We start from the raw sequence: 26,073 nt of genomic DNA on the forward strand, positions 1-26,073 counted from the left end.
TCACCCAAGGGCTGGACCCTTGGGAGGAGGACCAACAAACAGCCACAGCTAGCTAGTAATGTCAGTTAGGTGGCCACTTGTCTGAGATACAGGAGTTAGGAGGAGGGAATGTGCAGGGTCCTTTTCCCTAACCTACCAGGTTAGGCTGTCAACTCAGCAATGCCCTGTAGGTCAGAAGGCACAAGAGCTACTGTCTTGAGGAATATGAAACATAAAAACCTTTACTCAAATATCATTTTAACTTTGTCCTGACTGTCAATATATACCCACTTTCCAGAGACTAATTAAAAGAGAGATGCATGATAGCTAATAAAATATAATGTATTTTAATACTCTAAGGAAATATAATTTATAGTGGTAAGTTGCCTTTTGTGTATTGTTTTATATCATCTTGATACAAGCTTAAGTGACCTGAAAGGAGGGAACGTCAATTGAGAAAATGCCTCCCTAAGATGAGGGCTATATGCAAGTCTGCTGGGCATTTTCTTAATCAGTGATTAATATGGGGCCACCCTCGGGCTGGTAATCCTGAGTTCTATTAAGAGAGCAAGATAAGCAGGCCAGGAGGAGCAAGGCAATAAATAACACTCCTCCGTCCGTGGCTTGTGTATTAGCTCCTGCTTCCAGGTTCTCATTTTGAGTTCCTGTCCTGACTTCCTGAAAAGTGGTGTGCAAGTGTAAGCTAAATAAACCCTTTCCTCCCCAAGCTGCTTTGGTTATGGTGTTTCATCGCAGCACTAGTAACCCCAAGACACTGCCCAAATGCTTACTACTCCTGCCATAAGACATTCTGCATGCTTCCTGTGAATGAACTCTATAAAAATGTCAAGTTGCTAGGCTAGCAAGTCCAGGGTGCATCCATATTTGCTTCTATGTTAAAACGTCACAGTGTTCCGTATTTCCAGAGCATACACCCTCACCAGCCATTCAAGACATGCACTGCATGCAGCTACAGTCTCAAGGGGTTTGTTTAAATTTCTGCTTGTAACTGAGAGATTCAGCTCAGGCTTCACCCCACCATGAGCTCTATTATCTGACTACCTGGAACAATATGTGGACCAACCAGTCCCACATTCCATTAAGAACCATACACTAGAAGGAGGTAAGTGAAAACTCCATTAAAATGTATCTCATCTGACAACATTAGTTTTTGTATGAAATCTAGCTTGGGTACTACACTATGGTAGTTTTGCAATAATTTAAAAACAAACATATTTAAAAGATAGTGCACCATTAATGTCTTAGCTTGTTTGCTCATTAAAATGCATGTTTACAACACTTTCTGAAAACAATTTGACAGTACCACATTCTCTGCATTATGAAGCACCTTTCTCCAGAACACAACCAAATAGCATGTACACAAAACTCAATACCTTAATTCCTATTTTCACTAATCAGCTCCTGGGAAAAAGCAAAATTTCACACAGAACAGTCACCTAGTGGATTCAGTCAAGAACTCGGGCAAGTAGCAGTGTTCAGGGATCCTAGGCATTCTCAGAAGGCTCCACTTCCTCGCCTGTAATGTCCACCAGCTCACAAAGAGGAATTCTGGCGCTTAGCAGCTATTCGCTTAGCTCCAGCCAAATCAGAATCATGCTCAAAGTCAGGTGACCACTGACCCATGCCCTCCAGCTTTCAAGAGAAGAGTCCCATCTCAACATGTATCCCAGAGACACTCCAGTCCAGAGAGAATAACATCAGTTTCCTAACCACTATTCTGTAAAAGCCATAGTTCCTGTATTAATTTTGCTATTCCTTTTAAGAGTCTAAAACAATAAAAGATTCTTCTAAAATATATACTGTTCAAACACTTCCTCTGAAAGCTTTCTAAAATTTTAAGTAAACATATTAAAGTTCTGGGAAAAAAAGTATTCCTGTTCAGATTAAAAACTTTTAAATAAAAATATGATGTAACAAGTTTTTTTTTTCTTTCTTTCTTTCTTTTCTTGGGGGGCAGTGGTTTTGGGTTTTAGTTTTTTGTTTTTAAAGAGAGGGCTTCTTTATGTAGCCTTGGCTGTCCTGGCACTTGCTCTGTAGACCAGGCTGGCCTCAAACTTGCAGAGATCCACCTGTCTCTGCCTCCTGAATGCTGCCTGGCCATGTAAGTTTCTTACACATTTCTTTTCAAACCAGTCAAGTAACAGTATTCACTTGGTGTTCCTCCTAGAAGAGTATGACTTTCTACAGCCTCTTGGGGATCTTTGTTTCTGATCTATGTCTTAAAATTTCTTGCCAGTGACACTGTTAATCGTGCCATCAGAGCAGCTAAACAGCCATATTCTTAAGGGTCAGTGAGTAAACATCCAGCTGTAATAACATCAACAGTTACAACAACCCACGGTTTTTAATCTAGAAATTCCAATTATCATCTGGCCACAGTTTCACAGCTGTTTACATTAGTAACTAGTTTTTGAAAATTCCTATTTCTGTGGCAGAAAAGCTAAGCCACATTTCACACAGTTAGTGAGTGGCTCTTCTTGGTTGTATGTTCTTCTCCATTTTGCTTTCTTCCACAACACGGGAATGGGGCAGAGTACACTACTGTATCACAGTGATTAAGACAGATACTAACGTGTCAGAGGCCCAAACAAAACCACATCCAGTGCTTTGAGTTGAAGTTTCTGTCTGTGACTCCGGTCGCTGATTTTCAACTGGGAAATCATAAATGGAGTTTCATGAACTGCTATCCTGCATATAAAGAAGAAAGGTATATATAATAAACACAGTATTTCAAATATGTAAATTTCCATCCATGAGCAGCACATTTACTGCTTTACACACTGCTGATCTCCACTGAGAGCTCATCTGGATTACCTGCTTTATGCACACCAGAACCTGTCTTAGAACTTAGCAACTGAAAGCCTGCTAGAGGCTAATCATTGTGCTGCTTTATTGATGAGCTATTGTTTTTTGCTTTTTTTGGTTTTAAGAGTTTCTCTGTGTAGCCTTGGCTGTCCTGAACTCTCTTTGTGGACCAGGCTGCCCTCAAACTCACAGAGATCCGCCTGCCTCTGCCTCCCTGAGTGCTGGGATTAAAGGCATGCACCACCATGCCTGGCTGAGCTGTTGTTTTCTAAAGTTACTTCCTATTATAACTTATGATAACTGTGAAATTTATGAAACTGAAAGTATTGAATAATAATTAACTAATGTCAGCTTTTTATTGTCACTTCACAAAGAAAAGCAAAATTTCTAAGGGACTTAATAAACACCTTTAGCGGATGTTAAAAACTGTTCTTATTTCAGGAGCTTTTATGCAGCAGCAGCTGAAAAGCATCACCAGCGCCTAGTGTTTGACTGTTAAAGATAAAGTACACTGACAGCCAAATGGAAAGTAAGCACCTTCTGGATAGGTTGGGGGTGGAGGGATTCATGGAATAGAGAGTTCTTGGGTGAGTTAGGAGGTGGAGGCAAGAGATTCCTCAGAAGCTTGGGGCCACCTCAGCTGCTATGTGCAGAGACTAATAACAAAGAGGCCCTGCCTCAAGCAAAGGGAAGGCACAAACCACCATATGAGGTGGTCCTCTAACCTCCACACATGCTATGTTATGCCATCTGCATGCACCCACACTCACACCACAAACACACATATGTATATATACCTACTACACATATAACATAAAAACATAATGAAAAGGATAAAATATTTAAAACAGATACATTTATAGTACTCCCTTTAGACTATCAGCCCCAGAAGTATCTTGCAGATTCAGAATTGAAAAGTGGCATCTAAAATATACTTCTCAATGTACGAAATCCCCTCTGGGTAAACACTGACCTGGGGAGTGTTGTTCCCTTCACATTATTATCCCTAAAATTCTTCTCATATTGTGGGAGTTCAACAAATTCTATCAACCACTGCAGGGTGTCCTCAAGCGTCCAATTATGAACTGTAAGGCAGAAAAGAAGGTACATTGTAAAGCTCAGGGATTTCAAAATTAAAATATCAACTCATCTATGAAAGTTTAAACAAGTTTAAATTTTCAATTAAATTTAATAAACAGTAGTAAAATAGTATCTAGCACTCTATGGTAACCTGAAAATAATGAGACCCACACTTGCTTTCTAAAAGGCACAGAATCAAAACAGAAAAAGACATACAAGGAACACAAACAGCAGTAAGACTAATTCTAGGCATCAATACAGAGTTTTTAAATGTTGAAATAATGCATTTCTCTCGGTGTAGACAACTTAGCACATACAGACTTAACTGACACTTCACTTAGCCCATTAATGCATATCATACTGTGAAACACCCTAAGAGTCAGGTCCAGTCTGAGCACTGTGACATACAGTAGTGAGCAGATGAAGAAAACGCTTGTCCCTGTGAAACCTAAGTGCCTCTGGCAAAGATTCAGGTGGAGCAACTTAGAAATAAAGACGGGGGTGAGGGGGACACAAGAAACGTTTAAATCATGCTGGTCATTAAAGAAAGTGGGGGGAATGACAGATTGGCAAGGATGGGGGAGGAAGGGTTGGAATAAGTCCTCTGACTTGACTATTATCAACTAAAACCTAAAATAAAACCACAGAATTCTGAAGATCTCAGAGAAAACTATGCAACCAGAGAAGAAAGCTTTACATTAAAGTCTTCACAAATGGATAATCCCGCTGGGTTTTGTTTTGTTTTTTTTTTTGAGGAATAGACAGAAAGTCAGAGAGAGATCACTTTAGGAAAGACTGGGTTTGAACCCAGGCAAACTAACCACAGACTCTTACTCTACATACTTTGAAAGCAACAATGAAGAGCAAAGATTAAACCATAAGAAAACCATGAGAATTAAGACACAGGCCTTTCTCTGCTTACAGAGGATAAAGGACAACAATGGGTTACCCCAAGGGACGGCAAAAAAAAAAAAAAAAAAGAATTGTATATTGTATTCACTTAATATGAGGATTTGGGAAAACAGTTTATAGCCCACACAAGGCGCAAATGGGGCTGAAGACAACACGGAAGTGACAAATGCAGTGCTGGGAATCCATCTGTACACAAAAGGATGTAGGAAAAGAGCATTCTCATAAATTATAGATAATTCTGAATTCACATTTGCATGCAATGTTTTTATGCAGTCTGCCTTCTTCAATACTCGCTCTTTAAAGAAAACAACTTAAGCAAACCATAGTAAAAACCTTACTTAAAAATTGTATTGCTAAGTGGCAATTTTATACTGAGAGAAAACTGTTTCTCATGTTCTCTTTTTGATACATGTCTATCATAATACCTATATATGGCCTGAGGCCGCTGGATCCACAGAGCCAAACAAATAAGGCTATCATCCAGCAGCTCAGGCCTGGATGCATTCTGCTGAATCTAATCCAGTCAAAGTAGCCTTTTACACAGAGGCTTCTTCCTTCTGCAATGAACTACATGGAGAGCTGCCCTGTCTGACTGCCAAGAAGCCCACAGCGCAGCTGCACGGCACACACCCACACAATACTCTCAGCCAGGAAAACAGGGTAAGATTCCCTCTGGCTTTTGATTTTTCAATAGTGAAGGACCCAATCTAAGCAATCCAGCACGCTCCAATTTCCAAGGAGACCAGATTCAAAGGGGCGCGGGGGGGGGGGGGGGGGGCGGGGAGAAATCAGATAAAAAGGGTAGGAAAATGCCCAGTCCTAATACTACTCTACTTGAGTAGACAAGTTGTGGTCTAAAGTAGCGCTGTTCGCAAAATTAATTTTTTAAAATGCATCTTTAAAACAAGACAGTCCTAACACAAGAAATAATTACTTGAGAGAACTTACTTTTCCAGTTGCTATCTGGGTTCTTTGAAGATGCCTTGCAAACAGCTTTCCTTTACTTCTCATGACCACGACTTGGGTTTTGTATTAGCCCCCTCTACTCCAAAGACACTACTGTCATTTTTCAGCCTTACAGAAGCTCATTTTCACCATTCCCCAAGGCCTACCATGAAACCTGTTTTATCCTATCATCTCCTGTATTTTGTTGAATCTTCCTTTCTTATCTAATACTTCAACTCTTCATAAAAATCATTCTGGGCTTCTTTTTTTTCTCACAGAATTTGATTAATTACAATTATCTATAAGAAAGAGAATTCTTTCAATATCTGCTTATTCCACTAAATGAGGCATAAGTTCCTTACTGACCACACCATGCTGAACAGTAATGCACAAATTATTTGTTATTTGCTACTTAATAAATGAAGTAGATCAGACTTAAAAGATATGTACTCTAAACCCTCTTTCTCTTTCAGTGAGGAAATTAACAAGGGCTTGCCTGCATACGAAACCCCCAGTGTCTAAGAGCTAGCTGCAGCTACCCCATCCCTTCTGCCCACCCCTCACTGAGCTTCTTCATGCTGCGCTGCTGGGCCACACCTACACCACAGGGCAGGCGGAAGACATGGCATTTTAAAAAATGTACTTAGCAATTTCATCAGTTTGGGATTGTTAAAGTATTTTGTTCAGATTGTCCCAAATGCTATAGGTTGATATTTCCGTGATTTTTAGCAACTAGCTCCAACACCAATAAAGAGAACTTTGGAATGGAATGAGACCTGTGTCAGGTTATGCTATACCACTGGGTCCCGGTGCCGTCACTGCTACGCTCTTTAACTCAGGTTCAGTTTTTAAATAAGCAGAATAATGAACTGAGCGAAGCTGAGTTTAAAACTCTGTCTTTCTGATTACATTATAACAAAAGAGGGCTAGTGTCTAAAGCACTGCCAACTAAACAATCAACTGAGAACATGTCATCACAGAATGCTAACAGGAAAAATTGAATTCTAAAAATGACCAGGACACCTATAACAACATTAACTATTTACTACATACCAGACTTAAGAATGTTATTTCATGTGGACACTGTAGCAACTCTGAAGTGAGCAGTTTTATTCCCAGGAAGGGTATAATTTTCCCAAGGTAGAACTCTTAATCAGGTATAAACAAATTAGTAAATGGCCATAGCAGGTTTCACTGCAGCAGCATAAGCCATGGCCCTCAAGATCTACAGCTTTTTAAATGTGCCACATGCCCCTGTCTCCCCTGCTACTCTTCAACCCAGAATGGCTTTCCTTTCTTCCATTTGCCGGCCTTGTCCTTACTCTTTATGACTCACACTCAGAACTCCTTCCTCCAAGTATCTTCATTATCACCCATTTCAATATTACTGCTTGTGTTCTTTCATGTGTTCTACACAGGGATCTACCATGAAACTAACTAAGCACGCAGGTTATTGTCCTCAACCATTTTGCTCTGCAGATGAGGAGTACTACGAGAACAAGAATTTACCCTTTAAAGGGGGGAGGGGCAGAGAGATGGCTCAGAGGTTAAGAGCGCTGGCTGGCTGCTCTTCCAAAGGTCCTAAGTTCAATTCCCAGCAACCACATGGTAGCTCACAACCATCTACATTGAGATCTGGTGCCCCCTTCTGGCCTGCAGGTATACATGCATGCAGAACACTATACATATTAAGTGAATAAATAAATCTTTTTTTGAATGAAGAATTTGCATTTATTCATTTAGTGTGTGTGTGTGTGCACATGTGCAAATAAATGTATGTATGTGTGTGTGGGGAGGTATAGGTGTGGAGGCAAAAGGACAATTTTCAAGAGTCAGTTATCTGCTTCCACTAGTGGGTTTCAGGAATCAAACTCGGACTTGGTTGCAATTCCCTTTACCTGCTGAGACATTTCGTTTATTTAACTTTTATTAAAATGCCACTCCTTTAATTAAGGTGCTTTTAATAATATACACTTCCACATCCATTTTCATATGTACCCTGTAATTACAGTTAAATGCAGCTGTTATCTCTAGAGTCTATAAGGAGGCAGCTGGCTAAGCAATTACACATAAGGTCATGGTTACACCTGTCTATCAATCAAAGAACCATGGTCCACGTCCATTGTACTCTATGTGGCTTTCGATTCTAAATAGCTCTCTAACATTTGAAATATTTTCTTTTAAAACTTTAGTGCTAATAGCATACAAATGTAAAATGTTACCAACAAGTAATCTAGTACAAGTAGTTGCCTAAAATGAACTTGTGGCTCTCCTAGAGATGTCAGGTATACACTGGGCTACTAAAGTTGAAGTGGTAATATAAAAGCTCAGTAGAGTTTATGCAAGTTTTTCATGAAAAAAGACATGCTTGTAAGTAGGAAGATACACTCTAACAACCTGAAGATAATATTTCAAAGAGCATGGATAGACAGACAGATACAGTCTCTGTCCAAGAACTTGCAATGTAGAGGAGGCTGACCTCAGAGATCCACTTGCCTCTGCCTCTAGAGTACTAGGATTAAGGGCATGAACCACTACATTCGATGAAGACTCTGGAGAGTAGGGTGACAGGAAAAGGAATGGTGAGTAGAACCAGAACTCCAAGAAAGGCAAGCTCTGAACTCCAAAAGAGGCAGAGCTCTGGTACTGGATGTAGATGGACAGACATCTGGAGCTTTAAAAAACAAAACAACTTTTTTTTGCTAACAGGGCAATTTCTGTAACAGTAAATGTAGCTGCTCACTTTGAAGTAAGAAAAAAAAAAAAGTGTTGTATCCATCCCCTCCTACTCCACTTGCCAGCCCTACCACAATGTAGCTATTTTGGAACAGCACACAAGAAAAAGAGGAAACCTGGGCCTCAGAAGAGAAAGCATTTTAAAAGCAGAAGGGTGTGAGAAATGAGCATTAAGAGATAGGAAGGGGTAGATATAGCCTTCAACAGAGGGGCCACCAAGAAATACTTGAGGCGAGCAATTCCCATCAAATTACCATCACAATTCTTTAAAGACCTTGAAAGAAAAAATCTGAACTTCATATGGAATAACAACAACAACAACAAAAAAAACAACCAAAAACCCAGAATAGCTAAAACAATCCTCTACAATAAAAGATTTTCTGGCAGTATCTCCATCCCTGATCTCAAGCTGTACAATAGAGCAACAGTAATAAAAACTGCACTATACTGGCATAGAAACAGACTGGTGGATCAATGGAATCGAATTGGAGACCCAGAAATAAACCCACACACCTATGGACACCTGATTTTTGAGAAAGATGCCAAAACCATACAATGGAAATGGTGCTGGTTGAACTAGATGTCCACATGTACAAAAATGCAAATAGACCCATATCTATCACCCTGGACAAAATTTAAGTCATGCGGATCAAAGATCTCAACATAAAAGCAGACACACTAAATCTGTTGGAAAAAAAAGTGGGGAAGAACCTTGAACTCATTGGCACAGGAGACAATTTCTTGAACAGAACACCAATAGCTCAGGCTCTAAGATCTACAATTAATAAATGGGACCTTGTGAAACTGAAAAGCTTCTGTAAAGAAAAGGACACTGTCATCAGAACAAAACGACAGCCTACAGATTGGGAAAAGATCTTCAGCAACCCTAAATCCAATAGAGAGCTAATATCCAGAATATATAAAGAACTCAAGAAATTAGATATCAAAACACCAAATAATCCAATTTAAAAATGGGATAGAGAGCTAAAGAGAGAATTCTCAACCGAGGAGTATCAAATGGCAGAGTAACACTTAAAAGAAATGTTCAACATCCTTAGTCATCAGGGAAATGCAAATCAAAACAACTATGTGATTCCATCCTACACCTATAAGAATGGCTAAGATCAAAAACTCAAGTGACAACACATGCTGCAGAGGATGTGGAGAAAGGGGAACCCTCCTCTATTTCTGGTGGGAGTGCAAACTTGTACAACCATTTTGGAAATTAATCTGATGCTTTCTTAAAAAAATAGGAATAGCACTACCTTAAAATCCAGCTATACCTCTCCTGGTCATATACCCAAAAGATGCCCCACCATTCAACAAGGACCTTTGCTCAACTATGTTCATAGCAGCATTATTTGTAATAGCCAGAAGCTGGAAGCAACCTAGATGTCCCTCAATGGAGAATGGAGAAATTGTGGCACATTTACACAATTAAATACTAATACTACTCAGCTATTAAAAAAAAAAAAAAAAAAAAAAGGAAATCATGAAATTTTCAGGCAAATGGATAGAACTGGAAAAGATCACCCTGAGTGAGGTAACCCAGAAACAGAAAGGTAGGCATAGTATACACTCACTTATAAATGGATATTAGCCGCATAACATAGGATAGCCATATAAAATCTACAGACCTTAAAAGGGACTGTAGGGAGGATGCTTAAATCTCACTCAGAATGGCAAACACGATAGACACCAGAAGCTGTGGAAGAGAGGAAACAGGACGGGACCCTACTATAGAAGGTCCTCTGACAGGCTCCACCCAACAGGGGATTGAAGCAGATGCTCAGCCAAACTTTGGGCAGAGTGAAAGAAGTCTATGGAAGAAGGGGGGAATACAAGGACATGGAGAGGACAGGAACTCCACAAGGAGACCAGTGAAGTGAAATATCTGGGTCTATGGCAGTTCAGTATCCAAGTGGGTTCCATTGTAATAGGAACAGGGACTATCTCTGACATGAACTGATTGGCCTTCTCTATAATTACCTCCCCTGAGGGGGAAGCAGCATTACCAGGCCACAGAAGAAGACAATGCAGCCACTCCTGATGAGACCTAATTGACTAGGATCAGAAGGAAGGAAAAGAAGTCCTCCCCTATCAGTGGACTTGGGGAGGAGCATGCATGCAGAGGGTGGAGGAAGGGAGGGATTGGGATGGGAGGAGGAAGGGAACCACGGGCAGGGGGGATACAAAATGAATAAAGTGTAATTAATAAAGAATTTTTAAAAATAAAATAAAAAATATGAAAAAAATGAAACAACTGGCAGAAGAGTTATTGCAGACAAATCCATTTCTGTTGTCATTGGCTAGAACAATGAGTCAGGGCTGTGAGATTAAAAGCACTATTTTCAATTACAGCATGAAAGCAACCTTATGGAATACCAAAAGTTTTGTAAAGGAACCAGGGAAGAAAAATCACAAAGGAATCATATTTAATGTTTTGTGTTGTATGTTTTGACATTTCTATAAGTCTAAAGACATGATGGCTTAAAAGATATTTGAAATATTGGCATGTTTCACAAATACTGTATTTTAAATAAAACAATGTACCAATACAGAATTTGTCACAATTAAATTTCAAATGGTGACTTGCAAGTTACAAAGCCTCAGGAGTTGTCAGTAAACTAGTAGATATAACTTCTCACAGGAAACTTCAGTTAACCTGAGCTGTAAAATGGTGGGGCTCTGATGGTGAAACTTTAGTTAAACATGATACAAACATGAGAGAAAGCCACTTCTGACAGAAAGGTGGCAGAAGCTGCACGACTACCCATGTTTTCTCAGTTTCATGGACAGGCTGTGCAGATTAGTCACTTGTGAGTGACACGGAGACAACAAGCTGCCAGAGCAAGGTTTATCTTTGCAAGAGGGCCAGAAAGTGCGTTCCTAGTGGCATGTCAGTCAGCAAGGCATGTCCTTGACATGGACTAAATCCCTGCATCATGCTAAACTGGGATGCCTAAAGCCAGGCCCTGAACTTGGGAAATTTAGATATTAGTAGTTGTGCTACTACTTTTGTTTATGTATTGCTTGTCTTGCATCATATAAGAACTTTGTAGAAGTTTTAGAAGACAAAATGACTTTAACAAATGTCTAAATATTCAAATTTTAAAAACTATTGCGGTATCCTGAAGTCATTACAGGAACACCATACAAGGTTTGTAACCTTTTTCTGCTTTAAACTGGTATCTTAAAATTATTTAAACTAAGTATATTGCCAGTTGTTACTCCCATAAAAAATAAGAGATAACAAAGGCATAACTAAAGAATTATACTTGGAAAAAATCGAAATGATTCATTCATTGAAATAATACCATATAAACATAAGTTACTAGTTTTATTTTATAATCACAAATATAGAAACTAAAATACCATAAAAAAGAATTCTAGGAGTGATTTCTTTAAGGAAAAAAAAAGACTCAACAACAGTAATATACTATGAAAGAAAGAAATGTTTTAATCAGGTTTTCTTAAACATCTCTGTGCATCAGAGAACACATTTATGACCCCAGAAACAGAATGGCTAAATGGTTTATGCATTTCCCCCTTTATATACAGATTTCTTCTTTTAATACTGAATTGAGACTATGGCAAAATGGCTTCACATTTAAGAACACTTGGTACTCTTCCAGCTAACCAGAGTTCAGTTCCCAGCACCCATATGAAGTAGGTAACAACTGCCACTCTAGCTCCTGGAGATCTGCTGCCCTCTTTTGGCCTCCAGAGGAACTGACATGATATGACTATCTTAAAAAGAAAAAAGATTATTCATTCCAAATGAAACAATCTCTTCAAAGACGGGCATTGTTTCCTTTGCCAGAATATTCTCAACAAGTCAACAATGTGAAGTACTAACTAAATGAGGAGTTGCAGGCACAACTGTGAAGTACTCGATAAATGAGGAGCTGTGGGTACATGAGTGTATGACAAATGATTCTGTTGAACAAACAAGGTAAATAGGAAGAAATCAGCCTTGAGTAATTTTAGCGGTACTTCTAAAGGGTGGCTGTGCTTTGTAAAGTGATAAAAATGCTACTTTCTAAAAAAAATATATCAAGCAAAAAAAAGACATATTTCTTAGTAATATCTTTAAGAATATCTGCTTTTATTTTCGCTATGTTTTTTTTTAAATATTAAAGTTTCTTTAAAAAAAAAGAAAAAAAGAATGGCTTCTTCAAGAAAACACAAATGGATGGCATTGGTGTAGCAGGATGGCCCAGAATACCCGGGACCCAGGCTTAGGAGACCAAGGAAGATTTCTTGGGGGATTTGGATGATAGAGGTTAAGGCTGAAGACAGTGAGCGAGAAGATCCCCAAGCTAGGCCGCCTGATCAAGAACATAAGGATCAAGTCCCTCAAGAAGACTTAACTACTCTCTCTGCCCATTAATGAACCCAACATTACTGAGTTTTTCCTGGTGATATCCCCAAATTTTTAGGTTGAGGCAGGCCAGAGGACCAGGTTCAATGACTGTCATTATTTTAGTGTGGTGATTTGAATGAAAAAAGGCCTCTGTTGGCCTTGTTGGAGGAAGTGTGTCACTGGGGGTGGCCTTTGAGGTTTCAGAAGCTCAAGCCAGGTCCAGTGTCCCTCTCTCTTCCTGTTGACTACAGATTGGGATGTAGAACTCTCAGTTACCTCTCCAGTACCATGTTTGCCTATGTGCAGCTTCCCAACATGACAATAATGGACGAAACCATAAACTGTAAGTCAGCCCCAATTAAATGTTTCCTCTTTTAAAAGTTGTTGTGGTCATGGTGTCTCTTCACCAGACTAGAAACCCTAACTAAGACATAGGGATTACAATGGTCATGCTGGTCTTGGTATTAAATTCTCCAAGGAGGTAGCCACTGTCATTCAAGGGGCCATCATCTTGGCCAATCTTTCCATCATCCCTGTGCAAAGAAGCTACTGGGGAAACAAGACTGGGAAACCTCATACTCTTCCATGCAAGGTGACATGGCTACTGTGATTCTGTGCTAGTGCATCTTATTCCTGCCACCAGGGGTACTAGCATTGTCCCCATTCCTATGGCCAAGAAGTTGCTGCTGATGGTTGGTACTGATGACTGCCACAAATCAGGCCAGGGGTTGCATTGCCACCCTGGGTAACTTTGCCAAGGCTATCTTTGACACCATCTCTAAGACCTACAACTACCTGAGCCCCAACCTCTGAAAGAGACTGTGTTCACCAAGTCTCCTTATCAGAAATTCACCGACCTGACCATGTCGTGAAAATCCATACTAGAGTCTCTGTTCAGAGAATCCAGGCTCCAGCTGTGATTACTACATAAAAGTGAATTAAGTCTGTTTAAAATTTTTGTATACAGTCAACTTGGTATTTCTTCATATAGCAAATATTTACCTGGCACACAGTAATATTGGGTGTTGGATAAAATAAAACCCTAGAATCCAAGAATTATCAAGACTATCATAGAACATTATACAATAAAATACATTCATCTTTAAGGCAAAAACCCCCACTCCATCCTCAAAAAGAAAAGAAAAAAACTAATTAAAGAAACCCTGTAGCTAGATATGGTAGCTCACGCCTGTAATCTTAGTATTCTGGGAGGTAAAGGCAGGAGGAGCTCTGAGTTCAAGTCCATTCTGGTCTTCAAAGCGAGTTCAGGACAGCCACAGCTACACAGAGAAAACTTGTCTTGAAAAACCAAAAAGAGAAAAAAAGGGAGAAAAAAAAAGAAAAAGAAAAAAAAAACCTTGTAAAGGCCAGTTATTTCAGTACAAACAGAACTTTTACTGCTCACTGTCACATCTTTTCCTTAATAATTGAAAATCCTTCTAATTCTCAGGTTAATTTTACTTTCAAAGCTTTTGTCTGATCTCCAACTGTATAAGGCTTTTCCTAGTGCACTTCGTATTTTAAAATCCATACTAGAGTCTGGATACGAGTCATGGATTCATGAATATCATCAGCTACACTTAGCATGGAATGTTTTTCAACAGGTTTTATATGGTGGATATAGTCAAGGTTTAATGCTATTGTGGCTAAACAACTTTTAGGGAAAATTCCCCCAATTCTGAGTAGTGGCACAATGGATAAATATTAAGTTACTAAATCGGCTCATTTACAGAGGCCCTTTGTCAACGGCTAAAGAGGTAGTTACATAAGAAGTGCAAGCTGTGAATACAGTGTTTCAGTAAAGTAAATTCACACTGACAGATACTTACCCAAACACGCTGAACAGCGCCCTCTAAGGCTTCCTCCAAGTTCTCTCCAAATCTCAATAATCTTTCTATTGCTCAGAAGTAGCCAAGTTCCATAAATGGATGAAAGTTACTATTGACCAGCACCTGTGTGGTGTGGCAATGGGAGAGCAGCCTTGCAATGGCAGAAACCCACACTGGCTAGGGTTTGGAGTATGGCAGCAGCAGTCTGACAGGGTCAGGAAATGGACTATGAATAGGGGGAACAAGTAAGTAAACATGCTGGAGATAACAGCCTATTCAATCCATTGTCAGTGGATGGAAATACATATAGAAAGAGGTTAAGTTAAAATCAACTCAGTGGGGACACAGAGTTAACAAAATGTAACTAATAAGAAAAATAAAATTAAAAAAATCAACTCAGTGATGTTGGACTTAAATTGGAAGTATAAATTATCAGTGTGAAATTGTGGGTTTTAATAAAGAAATAAATACTTAAGCTATAATACTTAAATTTGACCACTGAGAAATCTAAGAATAATACCACTGGCAATAAGCATTCTTGCTAAAAATCTTGATTTCTAAATACCACATTAACTAAAATAATCAGTGTTTTTAATAATGGCATTGAGAAATAACATGATGTTTCTATGTTTCAGGTCAAAAGGAAGGGTTCAAGAACCAAGGAGGTCATTTAAGCAGCACAGAAGACCACTTGCCAGCAGTGGGCATGTCAGCATCAAAATAAGGCTGTCAGTAACAAATGAAAATCCACAAAATAAGAGAAGCTGGCATTGACGGCAACAGGATGAATACACGCCGAAGATGAAACTTCTATGACTCAGTAAGATTCTGTGATTGCATCTTTTCCCCAGGGGCTACTTCCAAGGCATGTCCGTTATCACTCACCATCCCCACATGACAAGATGTTAATAATGCACTCTGTTTAAATCTCTTGCAGTATGACACCAGCTAATAAAGAGAAGAATGATGGAATCTGAAAATTTGCCATTTGGCACTCATCAGGTATAACAGTTAATCCAAGAAAAAAAAAAATTCAAAGACCACTAAAACAATTGGGTGAAAATGGTATGAAGGATAGGATATTTTTTTAACACCGTGTTAAAGTTATAGCCTCACAAGTATCATGACATAGGCTGGAGGCATAGCCCAGATGGCTGAGTCCTTCCTATTCCTGAGTTCAGTTCCCAGCACTGCATAAAACTGAGAGTGGTTGTACACCCCTGAGCTACACAGCTAGTTTGATGCAGGCCTCGCCATATAAAAACCTGCATCACAAAACCAAAAATATAACACAGAGATGAAAATCCACTTACAGAAATACAAGAGACACTACCTTCAGTAAGTGAGCAAGGTGAAACCACCAGCAGTAAAACAAACTGACACATGGATCACACACAAAAAAAGATGTAAGGAAAAAACTCAATTCCATGACAATCCATCTACAATGCATAACTTGGTCATGTACATGTAACAAATAAACGCTATTTTAAGAAAAAGAGTGGCATTTTTAAAATGGCATTTTTAAAAGATAATTAGCCAAAAGAGTAGGGTACAGGATGCAAAGGAATTCCTCCAGGGTGATGATTGCAGACACACACTGGTTAATCATGTATAACCTTGTACTTTTCAGCTATAAAAGTCACTATTGGGACAATTGTCAAAACTAAAACAAACAGTGGGGTTCTCTGGACAAACAGTGTTCTAGTTCTGGCAACATTACTGTAAGTTTGATTTACTTAAATTACAAAATTAAAATTTTAAAAGACAAATTTTCTTATGTAGATAAAAAATTCTACTAATTTTACAGCTTGTGATCTTTCTTGAAGACACTATGTTAATTATTTTTGGTTTTGTTTGGCTGGTCTGGAACTCCCTAAGTACACTAGGCTGGCCTACAATGCATAGAGGTCTGTCTGGCCGTCTTCTGAAGAGGTGGGATTAAAGGTGGACATATGCTCCCAGGCCGGCTAGAATGGTCATTTTTAGCAATGACAGTGATAATAACAAACACAGGCCTCATCAGCTCCCCAAACCTGTTCTCACTAACCCTTAGTACAGCTGTCTGGATGACTGTTGTTACTAGCTATATCTTACAAATGGGAACATAGGGAACCCAGTGATTACGTTATTCACCCCAAATCACAAATCTAGAGAGCATTATATCGAGATCTGAATATAGGAAGGCTCTCACTCACTTTGGGATATTGATCTTGTTTATTCAGGAAAGGAGGAGGGTCTTTAATTAGTAATGAAAAGGTAAAACCTTTGGTAAGTTTACATCAGAATTCATTTAGAAATAAGCTAAGAAGATGAAAGATAAAAATACATAATACTGGAAATCTTTTACTATAGGTTTATGACAGTTATATAAAAATAATAATCACTATAAAAGCAACTGAGATCATTTTGACTACTACAGTTTAAAGAAAGGCTGATTCATGACTTTGCAGTAGGAAATAATCTGTAATTTTAAAAGTCTTTTTAGGAACATAGTAATTACTTGTGGTTAAAGTTACTAAAACATCTCATATTTACTTTCAATTTTATGAGCTGAAGCTAAAAACAATCTCTTTCTGCCTGTTTTATATTATTTTCACTGTTCTAATTAGCTATTTACTGATTACCAAATCTACATTGTATTTCTTAGTCTTCTTGTGACTAGATCTAGAAATTTTATTTTCTCCTTTTTTTTTGTAGGCCTCCAGATGTGCCAATAAAGAAAGCAACCTGTTCTCTCTGCTCAAAGTGTTGAACTGAATCAATATAATTTTATGAAATATAATTAAAAGTCCTATTTAGTTATAAACTATTCATTCTTGTATTTGATGGTTCATGCAAGCAAAACTTTATTACCTCAGAGGTACTTGTTGCAATGGAACTGTAAACAAACTAAAACTGACTTCTAAATCCTACCTAACAAATTTATTTGCAAAATACACTTTTATATTCTAAACAAAGACCTATTTGCAGTTTTTATACCTTCAGCCCATAGAAAACATAGTTAAGAACTGCACAATGTCTTTCTTCAAAGAACACTGATCCTTCCTTCCTATTAATAGAAAGAAAAAAGACTATTCACAATGGGATCAAAACGGTTTTTTTAAAAATGCTAAACAGATCCTTCACTAGATCACACAGAAAGTGAAGAGAGCCAATAAAAAATTTTATGTACTACTATTTTATAGTAGAGAGGGACATAGAAGTTCTGCTTCTCCTATGTGATAGCAGCAAGTCTTTGGAATCTCATGAAGTAATACTACACCAGACAACTCTTTGGAAGGCTTTATAAATTTCAGGTGTATTCACTGCCTACAGTCCTAGTGTCCATCCTGGGAAAGTTCAACAGTAACCCAGATCCAGTTCTCATATAAATGAAGACACAACACTACAAAAACCTTCTGCATTTGCATGTTTTAAAAATCAAAACAGTCTGGGCATCTTGGTAATGACTGGAGTATGATAACTAATAACTTGTAGTCTATGAATGTTTCAGTGATATAAAAGAAAACATCTATTCTACCAGTATACAAATATTTGGAAGACATCTCTCTCGTCAAATTTCCAAACTAACTCAGTGTACACAGTATACCTGAATTTTATAAACCTTCAGTTTACTTTTTTTCCTTCTGCAGTGATACCTGGTAAAGTGGCACATGCCTGTAATTTTAGCACTCAGAGATGACATAGGAGGCTAACACAGCTACATAGTAAAACATTCTCTGAAAGGTAAGTTTATGATAACTTAGATGTGTCCAGAGAATTTAGGTAAACAGGTTTTGACCTGTCACAGTGCAAAGTACCAGGTAGTACCTAGGGAAACTATGCTTTAATAGGTAGGGAAGTTGTTTGTTTGTTTTGTATTTATTTTCAATTTCCAGAGTTGCATTAGCTCATTTTAATAAAAGTAAGATTTAATGATGTTTGTTTGTTAGTTTTGAAGCCCCACAGTAACTTAATTTGCGGGTAAAAGCCTATCAGGTTATTCGATCATGTGGCCCATGGAGCCAGGCACCTCCCTGCATCCACCCTAGATTTTGAGCAGCCTCAGGGGCTGACCTGTCTGCTCCTCTCCATCTAGCTGCTCTTGCTAATTCGGCTGTAGGGCTTTGGTGCTGCTAGATACTCCACTTCTCTGCCTTCAGATCATCTGAGGGAATGAAGTCAGAAAGAAGTAACCACAAAAACCTCACTGTGGATGTAACCATGAGAGGCTCAGGTTTGACTTCCTGGCATTTTTCTCACTAGCAAAGGCAAGGAAGACACCTACTTCCCTTTGATCATCATCCTCAAAAAGGCAGGCCTACAGATCCATAGAACTAGCCTCTACAAAACAGCAGGTAATATCACAACAGACAAGACAGTGGGACCAGCATGTGAAGTCAATTAGATACCTATACCTTCCAACTCAGTAAGGACCATTTTTCAATTATAATAGTTCATCTTCCTCCATACCAATTACAAACTGAATCATTTTATTAATACACGAACACACTGAGAAACCTCCCATCCTTTAACATGCAAGTAACTTATTTTTAAAGATTTTGTTTTTATTCATTATGTGTGTAAGTCTAAGCATGTGAGCCTGAATGCTTACAGTGGTCATGAGGTGTTGGATCCCTTGCAGCTGGAGTTATAGGCCGTTGTGAGACATCAGCTAGTCCACCTCTTAATCCCTGCAAAAGAATGTTCCTTACCTTGTGCCTTCTTCTGGTATCAGAGCCCTATTCTCTATTCTTCTCTCAGGAAGTCAACAATATTTACCGTCTTCACTTCCTGTTTAAACCACCCTATTCACTTTTACTTGGCCAGCAGGAGCCTCTGTCCATGAAGAGCACTGATAGTCTCTACCTCTGGGGATGCTGCTCTGTCACTTGAAGTTCTCTCTGGAGTCATACCAATTCTTAAAGCATGAAGTTTTTGAGAGTTCCAGACAGACACACTCTCTTGGTTTTCTTTCTCTTTAGACACTTCTCAGTGTTCTCTCTCAAATCTTACTGTTTCTTGACCTCTAGCCCTGAGTCCTCAACCTCACTGCATCATCAAAAAAAGCTCAGTCGGCATTCTTCTCTTTCATTATTGACCTCCAACCCAAACGCTTATTCAAACATTTCTTCCTAATCATTACAATCCTCTAAAATTCTAACACCACAGAAACACAAAACCTTTATTCTTGCTCTGTACCAACATCCTGAACCTAATCCCACAGTACAGTGCTGGCTATTCTTTTAAATTAGAAAATGCCTGACCTCTCTGGCACCTTATCCTCACATCATCACTTCTGCTCAAGTTTACTCCTGGACCTACAACAGGAACCCCACCCCCTTTTTGTTTTTGCTCTTGACTCTATATCCACACCACAACTGTAATAACCTTTCCCAAAGACATGACAGATACTTTGTCCAAACTCCTAGACAGGGCTGGGAAGACAGCTCAGCATGAAAGCATGTCTTGTAAGTAACAGAAGCAGAGTTAAGATCCCCAGAACCATGGAAATGCCGGGTAAGTGTGACCACCTGCCTGTAATTTCAGCCTGAGAGAGCTAAGCCAGAAAATCCCCAGAGCAAGCTGCCTAGCGAGACTAAACACACTGACTAGCTTTGGGTTTGATTAAGAGATTGTGCCTCAAAGAATAAGGTGGAAGAACAAGTGAGAAAGATTTGCACCATTAACCTTGAGCTTCCATGTGCACAGACACTACACACACAAGCACAGGCACGCACATACACACACAAAGAAGGAAAAAATAAAAGAATACAAAACTCCTAAATGGAAATATACTTGGAATAATTAAAATATCCTGATAACAAATCCTTTACTTATATTTGGTACTAAAACAGGTCCAATAGGGAATCTGAAGATGCCAATCTCAGTTATGCTATCCCTTACTATTGCCTAGCTTTACTAGCCATATTATAGTCTCTTAAATATGTGAAATTATGCCAGCCTTGAAGACCCTAGTCTAGATGACCCCTATTCCTCTCAGAATATACTTCAGTGGAATCTGCTTTTGGCTCATGAACAGCAAACAGGTCTATAACCAAATATTACTCTTGGGAAAGTTCTTCCTTAACTGTATTATCTAAATAGCCCTTCCCTTCCCTGATCACTGGCTATCTTTTTACTCTGTCATAAATTACCACATAATTTAACTGTACTAGTAGTTTTATGATTGTAAATATATCTATACACATGTGGACATTCAAATGTGTTCATTCTCTCCCTGAAATTGTTGATTCCATGAGGGTAGAATATCTACTTTACTGAATATTCTATTCTATCCCAATATCTAGAATAATGCATGTCTCACAGAAAGAATAAAATAATTTATTCATAACTGAATGAATGAAGAAAATGAATATGAATTTTGTCCCTTGTAATCAAGGAAATTGTTGATGATCAAGTTTCCTTACCAAAAACTATTCATTACTTGAGGCCATTTTAAAGTCTACATGTGAAAAAGAGAAAAAAAGAAAGAAAAAGGAGAAAGAGAGGGGGGAAAGAGAGCCAGACTTACTAAAACAAAGTGTTCAGATCTCAAGATAAAGTTCAACAGTCAAAGAAAGAAAGAAAATATACTATACTGCTATTTCAATCCAATCAACAAAGCACAGTGAATTAGCATTTAGTTTTGTGATAAAATCAGCTTCCAGCATTTAACAGGGTACAAATTTTATTAGAAGCTAGAGAGATTATGTTTGGGGGACATTTGTAAAAGTTATTAAAAGAGGCCACTCCTAGTCTTAAAAGAGACTAACTTAGTCTATAAGGCTTCCAATTGCATATCTGCTATCCAGTGCAGTCTAATGTCATGCAATTAAGCATGCTCATTAAAAACAGACTAGAAAAATTCAGACAACTACCAAAGCAGATGAGTCTTCACCTATCTTGCACTGCAAGTAGATAGGCAGGCCAAAAGCTCTGTATCAGTGGGAATGCAGCTAGTACAATACACAGAAACCTATTATTATTTACCATGGGAGAGCTAGAGTAGCACTATCATTCAATTCTGTCACAAAATATTTAGTATAGGTAAAATCTGGAAAGGAGTGATGTTAACATTTTATATGCTTATAATATATTATTGAGACACTAAACAAGTGCATAAGCCAATTTATAGGGTAAAGAATTTTCTTCCTTTTAAAGCTTGAATAAACAACTCACTGAATTATAGTTCATGTTGTCTATTCATTCATGTATCAATTAATTGCATTTGAACCTTTGTTTGTGTATTTTAATGCTCACATATGTGTGTGCCCACTCATCATAACAATTTAATTAATTTCTTGAAGGTTAATGATTTGTCCCTTGCCAAATCTACATTTTCAAGTTGGATTTTTTTAATACCTTATTTCTTTATATCCAACTATAATACTAAGCACTTTTTTCTTTCTCTATCTTGCACTATAGGGAGAGTTGTGCCAAAGGAGAAAAAAAAAATTATTTACAAAGATTCACCCAGTGTAGAGAGATTGAAAAAAAAAAAATGCTATCACTGAGCCAGGAAATCAAAGTAAAGCTGAGTTAAGAATATGTACAAAATATACATGAGATCCTGAATAACAGCTACATGTAAGAAAACAAAACAAAACAAACACAATTTGTCACAGGTACTACATGACACACATAAAAGCCATGCTGGAGTACCTTCATACTTATTATTAAGACCACAAGGGCAGTTATTTTTCACAAAGACTCTTAACAAAGACTTTGGAATACAGTAGATTATCCTGCCAATTTACACAGCCATCAACCACTTCCTGAAAACATCCCCCTTTCTAGTTATCGATGGCACCATCCTTTCTGTCCTTTTGGTTGTATGGCTAAGCTATCTTTCCAGCCCTCCAGCCCTTCTACTTTGCATTGAGTCCCTCTGAAGGCCCCTCCCCATTTCATTAGTTAGACCTGGCCTTCCTGCCAGTATTCCCTAAGGCTGTTCTCTCTTTCCCTTCCTTTCAATCAATTGTCAATTCTTATGCCACACCCATACACACACACACACACACACACACAGAGAGAGAGAGAGAGAGAGAGAGAGAGAGAGAGACAATGGTTCTAGGGTTTACCAAGGGCATTCCACATGATGTCAGGTGCTATACCACTAGGCTATATATCCAGCTTCTTTTTATTTTTCATTTTGAGACATGGTCTTGGCAAACTGAGCTTATTCTGTAATATAGACAGGCCTTGAATTTATAACCCTCCAATCTTAGTCATCTGTGTAGCTGAGATTGCAGACTTATGTCAGCAGGCTTGCTCCATTTCTGATTTTGAACTACTACATGTTTCTGTTAAGTGATAAGTCTGTTGAGTACTCAGAAGCAGTGATATAACATTTGTTTTATGCTCTTAAAAAAACTTACTGCGCAAAATCAAAGAGTTGATGGTGGAAGTAAAATTCCTTTCTATTCCTTTCAATGAGGTACTGACAGTTCCTAATTTTCTTACACTACTCTAGATTCTTAACTTCAAATTAATAATTGCAGTAAATATATACCCAAAGAAAACACTTAAAATTTAAAGTGTCTAATCGTCCATTATTATTAACGATTATCAATAATCGTCCATTATTATTATTTGTAAAAGTCATGAAAAAGCAAAAAGAAAGAAATGATTACTTAAGGGCTTTTGGCCAATAAAAATTGACCTTTAAGACATGGAAGTAAATGAAAAGGCTAGATGACCTGTTTGTGTGTGAGCGCGCACACACTCGTTTGTGCATGCCTGTGTATTTCCCCTCGGCTTACCTAGCACTTCTTCTACACTATGTCTTTATAAATGCAATATGCATTTCAGAATAACAGAAATGTAAAAATTTTTAGAAATGAGTCAATGTGATCACATACAAACTGAAAAATGTGGCTAATACTTTAAACTTTTCATCACATTTCCAATTTATATTATGTGTATTGTAGTTGATTTAAAAAATGCTAACAATCAGCCAGCACATGCATGTAATCCTAGCACTCAATGAGACACAGGCAGGTGTATTTCTGTGTGTTCAAGGCCGCCTAGTGTACAAAATGAGTCCTGGACAGCCATGGCTACACAGAGAAACCCTGATTTGAAAAAAAAAAAAATTTTTTTAATTAAAAAAAAAAGCAAACAATCAGTTAAGTGGGAAACAGGGGGACTCAACTAAGTGTAATATTTACTTGAAAAGAAAATGTTTTCTTCACTACACTAACTTTAGAGAAATAGCAACATGTATTCCATGTAAGGTAGAATTCAATTGGATTTCAGTCAATCAGATAAACTTTCACATCACAGCCCAAACCTGGAACTTGTGCTCCTCTTACCCAGCCCTCTGAATTCTGGATCACACATATAAAGTGGTCACCAGGTATATAAACTGATTGTGAAATAGATGTGCTACTTTTCCTGCAAAACTTACATCAATCCCCCTAAATCATGGTTGAAAGAATGAACCAGCAACGTCTCTGTGTCACCTTTACACAGAAGCAGCTTTGACTACTAATATTTGAATACCTTTTGTTAGTGATACAAATGATGGCATCTGTCAATTCTGAAACTAGACTCTACCTCGGGGAATAGGCCTTCCTTGTCTAAGGTGCCTTCAGGGCACAATGAAAACTCAAACTTATATTGATAGTTTTTTACTAATAACAGCTTCTAAAACTAACAGCATTGCACACACCATCAAAAATACTAAAACCTGATCTGCTAAGCAGTATTAGCTAAGCAGCTTATTAGGAACTGTCTTTCCTTTTAAATGTGCTATATTAATTACTAATATCGTCAGGACTATTAATCTAGCAGAATACTTTCCAGTGAAGGGTGAGAAGGTAAATGTCATGGAATGCAATCCTCCTTGCCTTACTTAACCTCTGCTGGCAGGCCTCTTACTATCTATCCCACAGTTCCTTTTATACCCTCTTGGCAGCTGATTGCAGAACATCCTTTAAGTAGCTGTTAGTAGATCTTTCTCCACTAACAGACCATGGATAGGTCAAGAACAAAGAGGCATTCTTCATCTGAGTATCTTAGTCTGGGACAATGCCTTGTACTTATGAAAGACTCCCACGTATGAACCGGTTCAATGAATACCCCCAAGCCCAATATTCAAGCAACTAAACAAAAATGTACAAGCAAAACTCTCTGAATACTCTCTAAACACAGGGACAAAGTTTCCAAGTCCCTTTGTAAAATGCTTCTAGAGTTCATGATGCTATACTCTTCCCAACAAATCTACATTTTATCTAAACAATAGTAATAACCTTCTTGCTAGTATATGGTGAATACATCTTTCTCCAAACGCTTGTGTATTTCAAGCCTTTCCTACAAGCTTCAATAATGCCTAATATTTAGTGGTGAGACAAGAATGCTACAGGAACCGCCACACACAGTAAATACCGAAACTCATAAACTGTAATGCCATCCTCCAAGAATATCTTTCTTTGCTACCAGGACCACATACAAACCAACAGCTTCCTTTAGACAGCAACTTTCAGGCTCACTGGCACAGGTGTAAGAGTAGAATCTTACTTGGCCTACCATGGTCACTTTTGCCTCACAGAAACAATAAAGGGCACAGATACCCACAGAGCATTTGATTGCCACTCAGCACTACTCTAAGCACTTTTTGTCTGATTATGAACAACCTTCTAGACATGGCTGACTGTACTCACCCTTACTAAACTTTAAAACACAGAAATAAATATTCAGTGACCTATCACATATATGAAATCATATGCCTGTCTTATAAACTGTGCTTATTCAAAGAATTTAACACTTAGATGTGCCATTTAATACTCGATTACTCACATTAAATATGCTTAACTGTATACCCCTGAGTTTCTTATTTCTAAGAAAATACATGCCCTCCACAATATTAATTCATTCCCTAAAATAAATTTGCCTATATTATTAAGCTCCTATAATGCCATCATTCAGGTAGTATTTAACCAAAAATTCTTATGTTGCTATTTAGCTTTCATCTGTACATGAAAAAAATGCTGTTAACACTCCTTGGAGAAAAAGCTTGATACTTCCTTGGATCTAGTAGTGATTGCCATGCTTACTGCAAACAGACAAAGTATCCTGTTGCTGGATACCACAGTTACTGGATTTCCAAGTTTTATCTTTTGAGTAGCTGTGACAATCACGCCAAACAGTATGCACTCTGTCTATCTATGTTTTCCAATTCAGTCTCTATATGAAAACCCACAGTGCACACTAGAAAAGGCCGGTGACTTCTATCAATATTTAGAAATCCATCCACCCTAACACACCCAGTAGGAAAATCTCGGCATAAAAAGATGGATGTATGTGGAGGAATGATTTATAATGAGCCTTACTTTTAGGAATTCAAGACCCATGGCCAGGAATTTTTTTACTTTTATGCAATGTTTTAAAAAAAAAAATTGCTGTCAGAAACAGAAA

General features: G+C 38.1%; 1 protein-coding gene across 1 annotated transcript in view; it reads right to left on the minus strand.

Moving 5' to 3' along the window:
* The window catches only part of Stim2 (stromal interaction molecule 2), a 129,913-nt gene that overhangs the window by 17,973 nt on the left and 85,867 nt on the right, over positions 1-26,073 (minus strand). The window contains exons 4-5 of the mRNA XM_021650834.2: positions 3,779-3,890; positions 2,573-2,688 (exon numbers count right to left, since the gene is read on the minus strand). Of these exons, the coding sequence (XP_021506509.1) occupies positions 2,573-2,688; positions 3,779-3,890 (228 nt within the window). The remainder of the gene's footprint in view (positions 1-2,572; positions 2,689-3,778; positions 3,891-26,073) is intronic.

Source organism: Meriones unguiculatus, chromosome 12 (genome assembly GCF_030254825.1).
Source record: "Meriones unguiculatus strain TT.TT164.6M chromosome 12, Bangor_MerUng_6.1, whole genome shotgun sequence".
NCBI lineage: Eukaryota > Metazoa > Chordata > Mammalia > Rodentia > Muridae > Meriones > Meriones unguiculatus.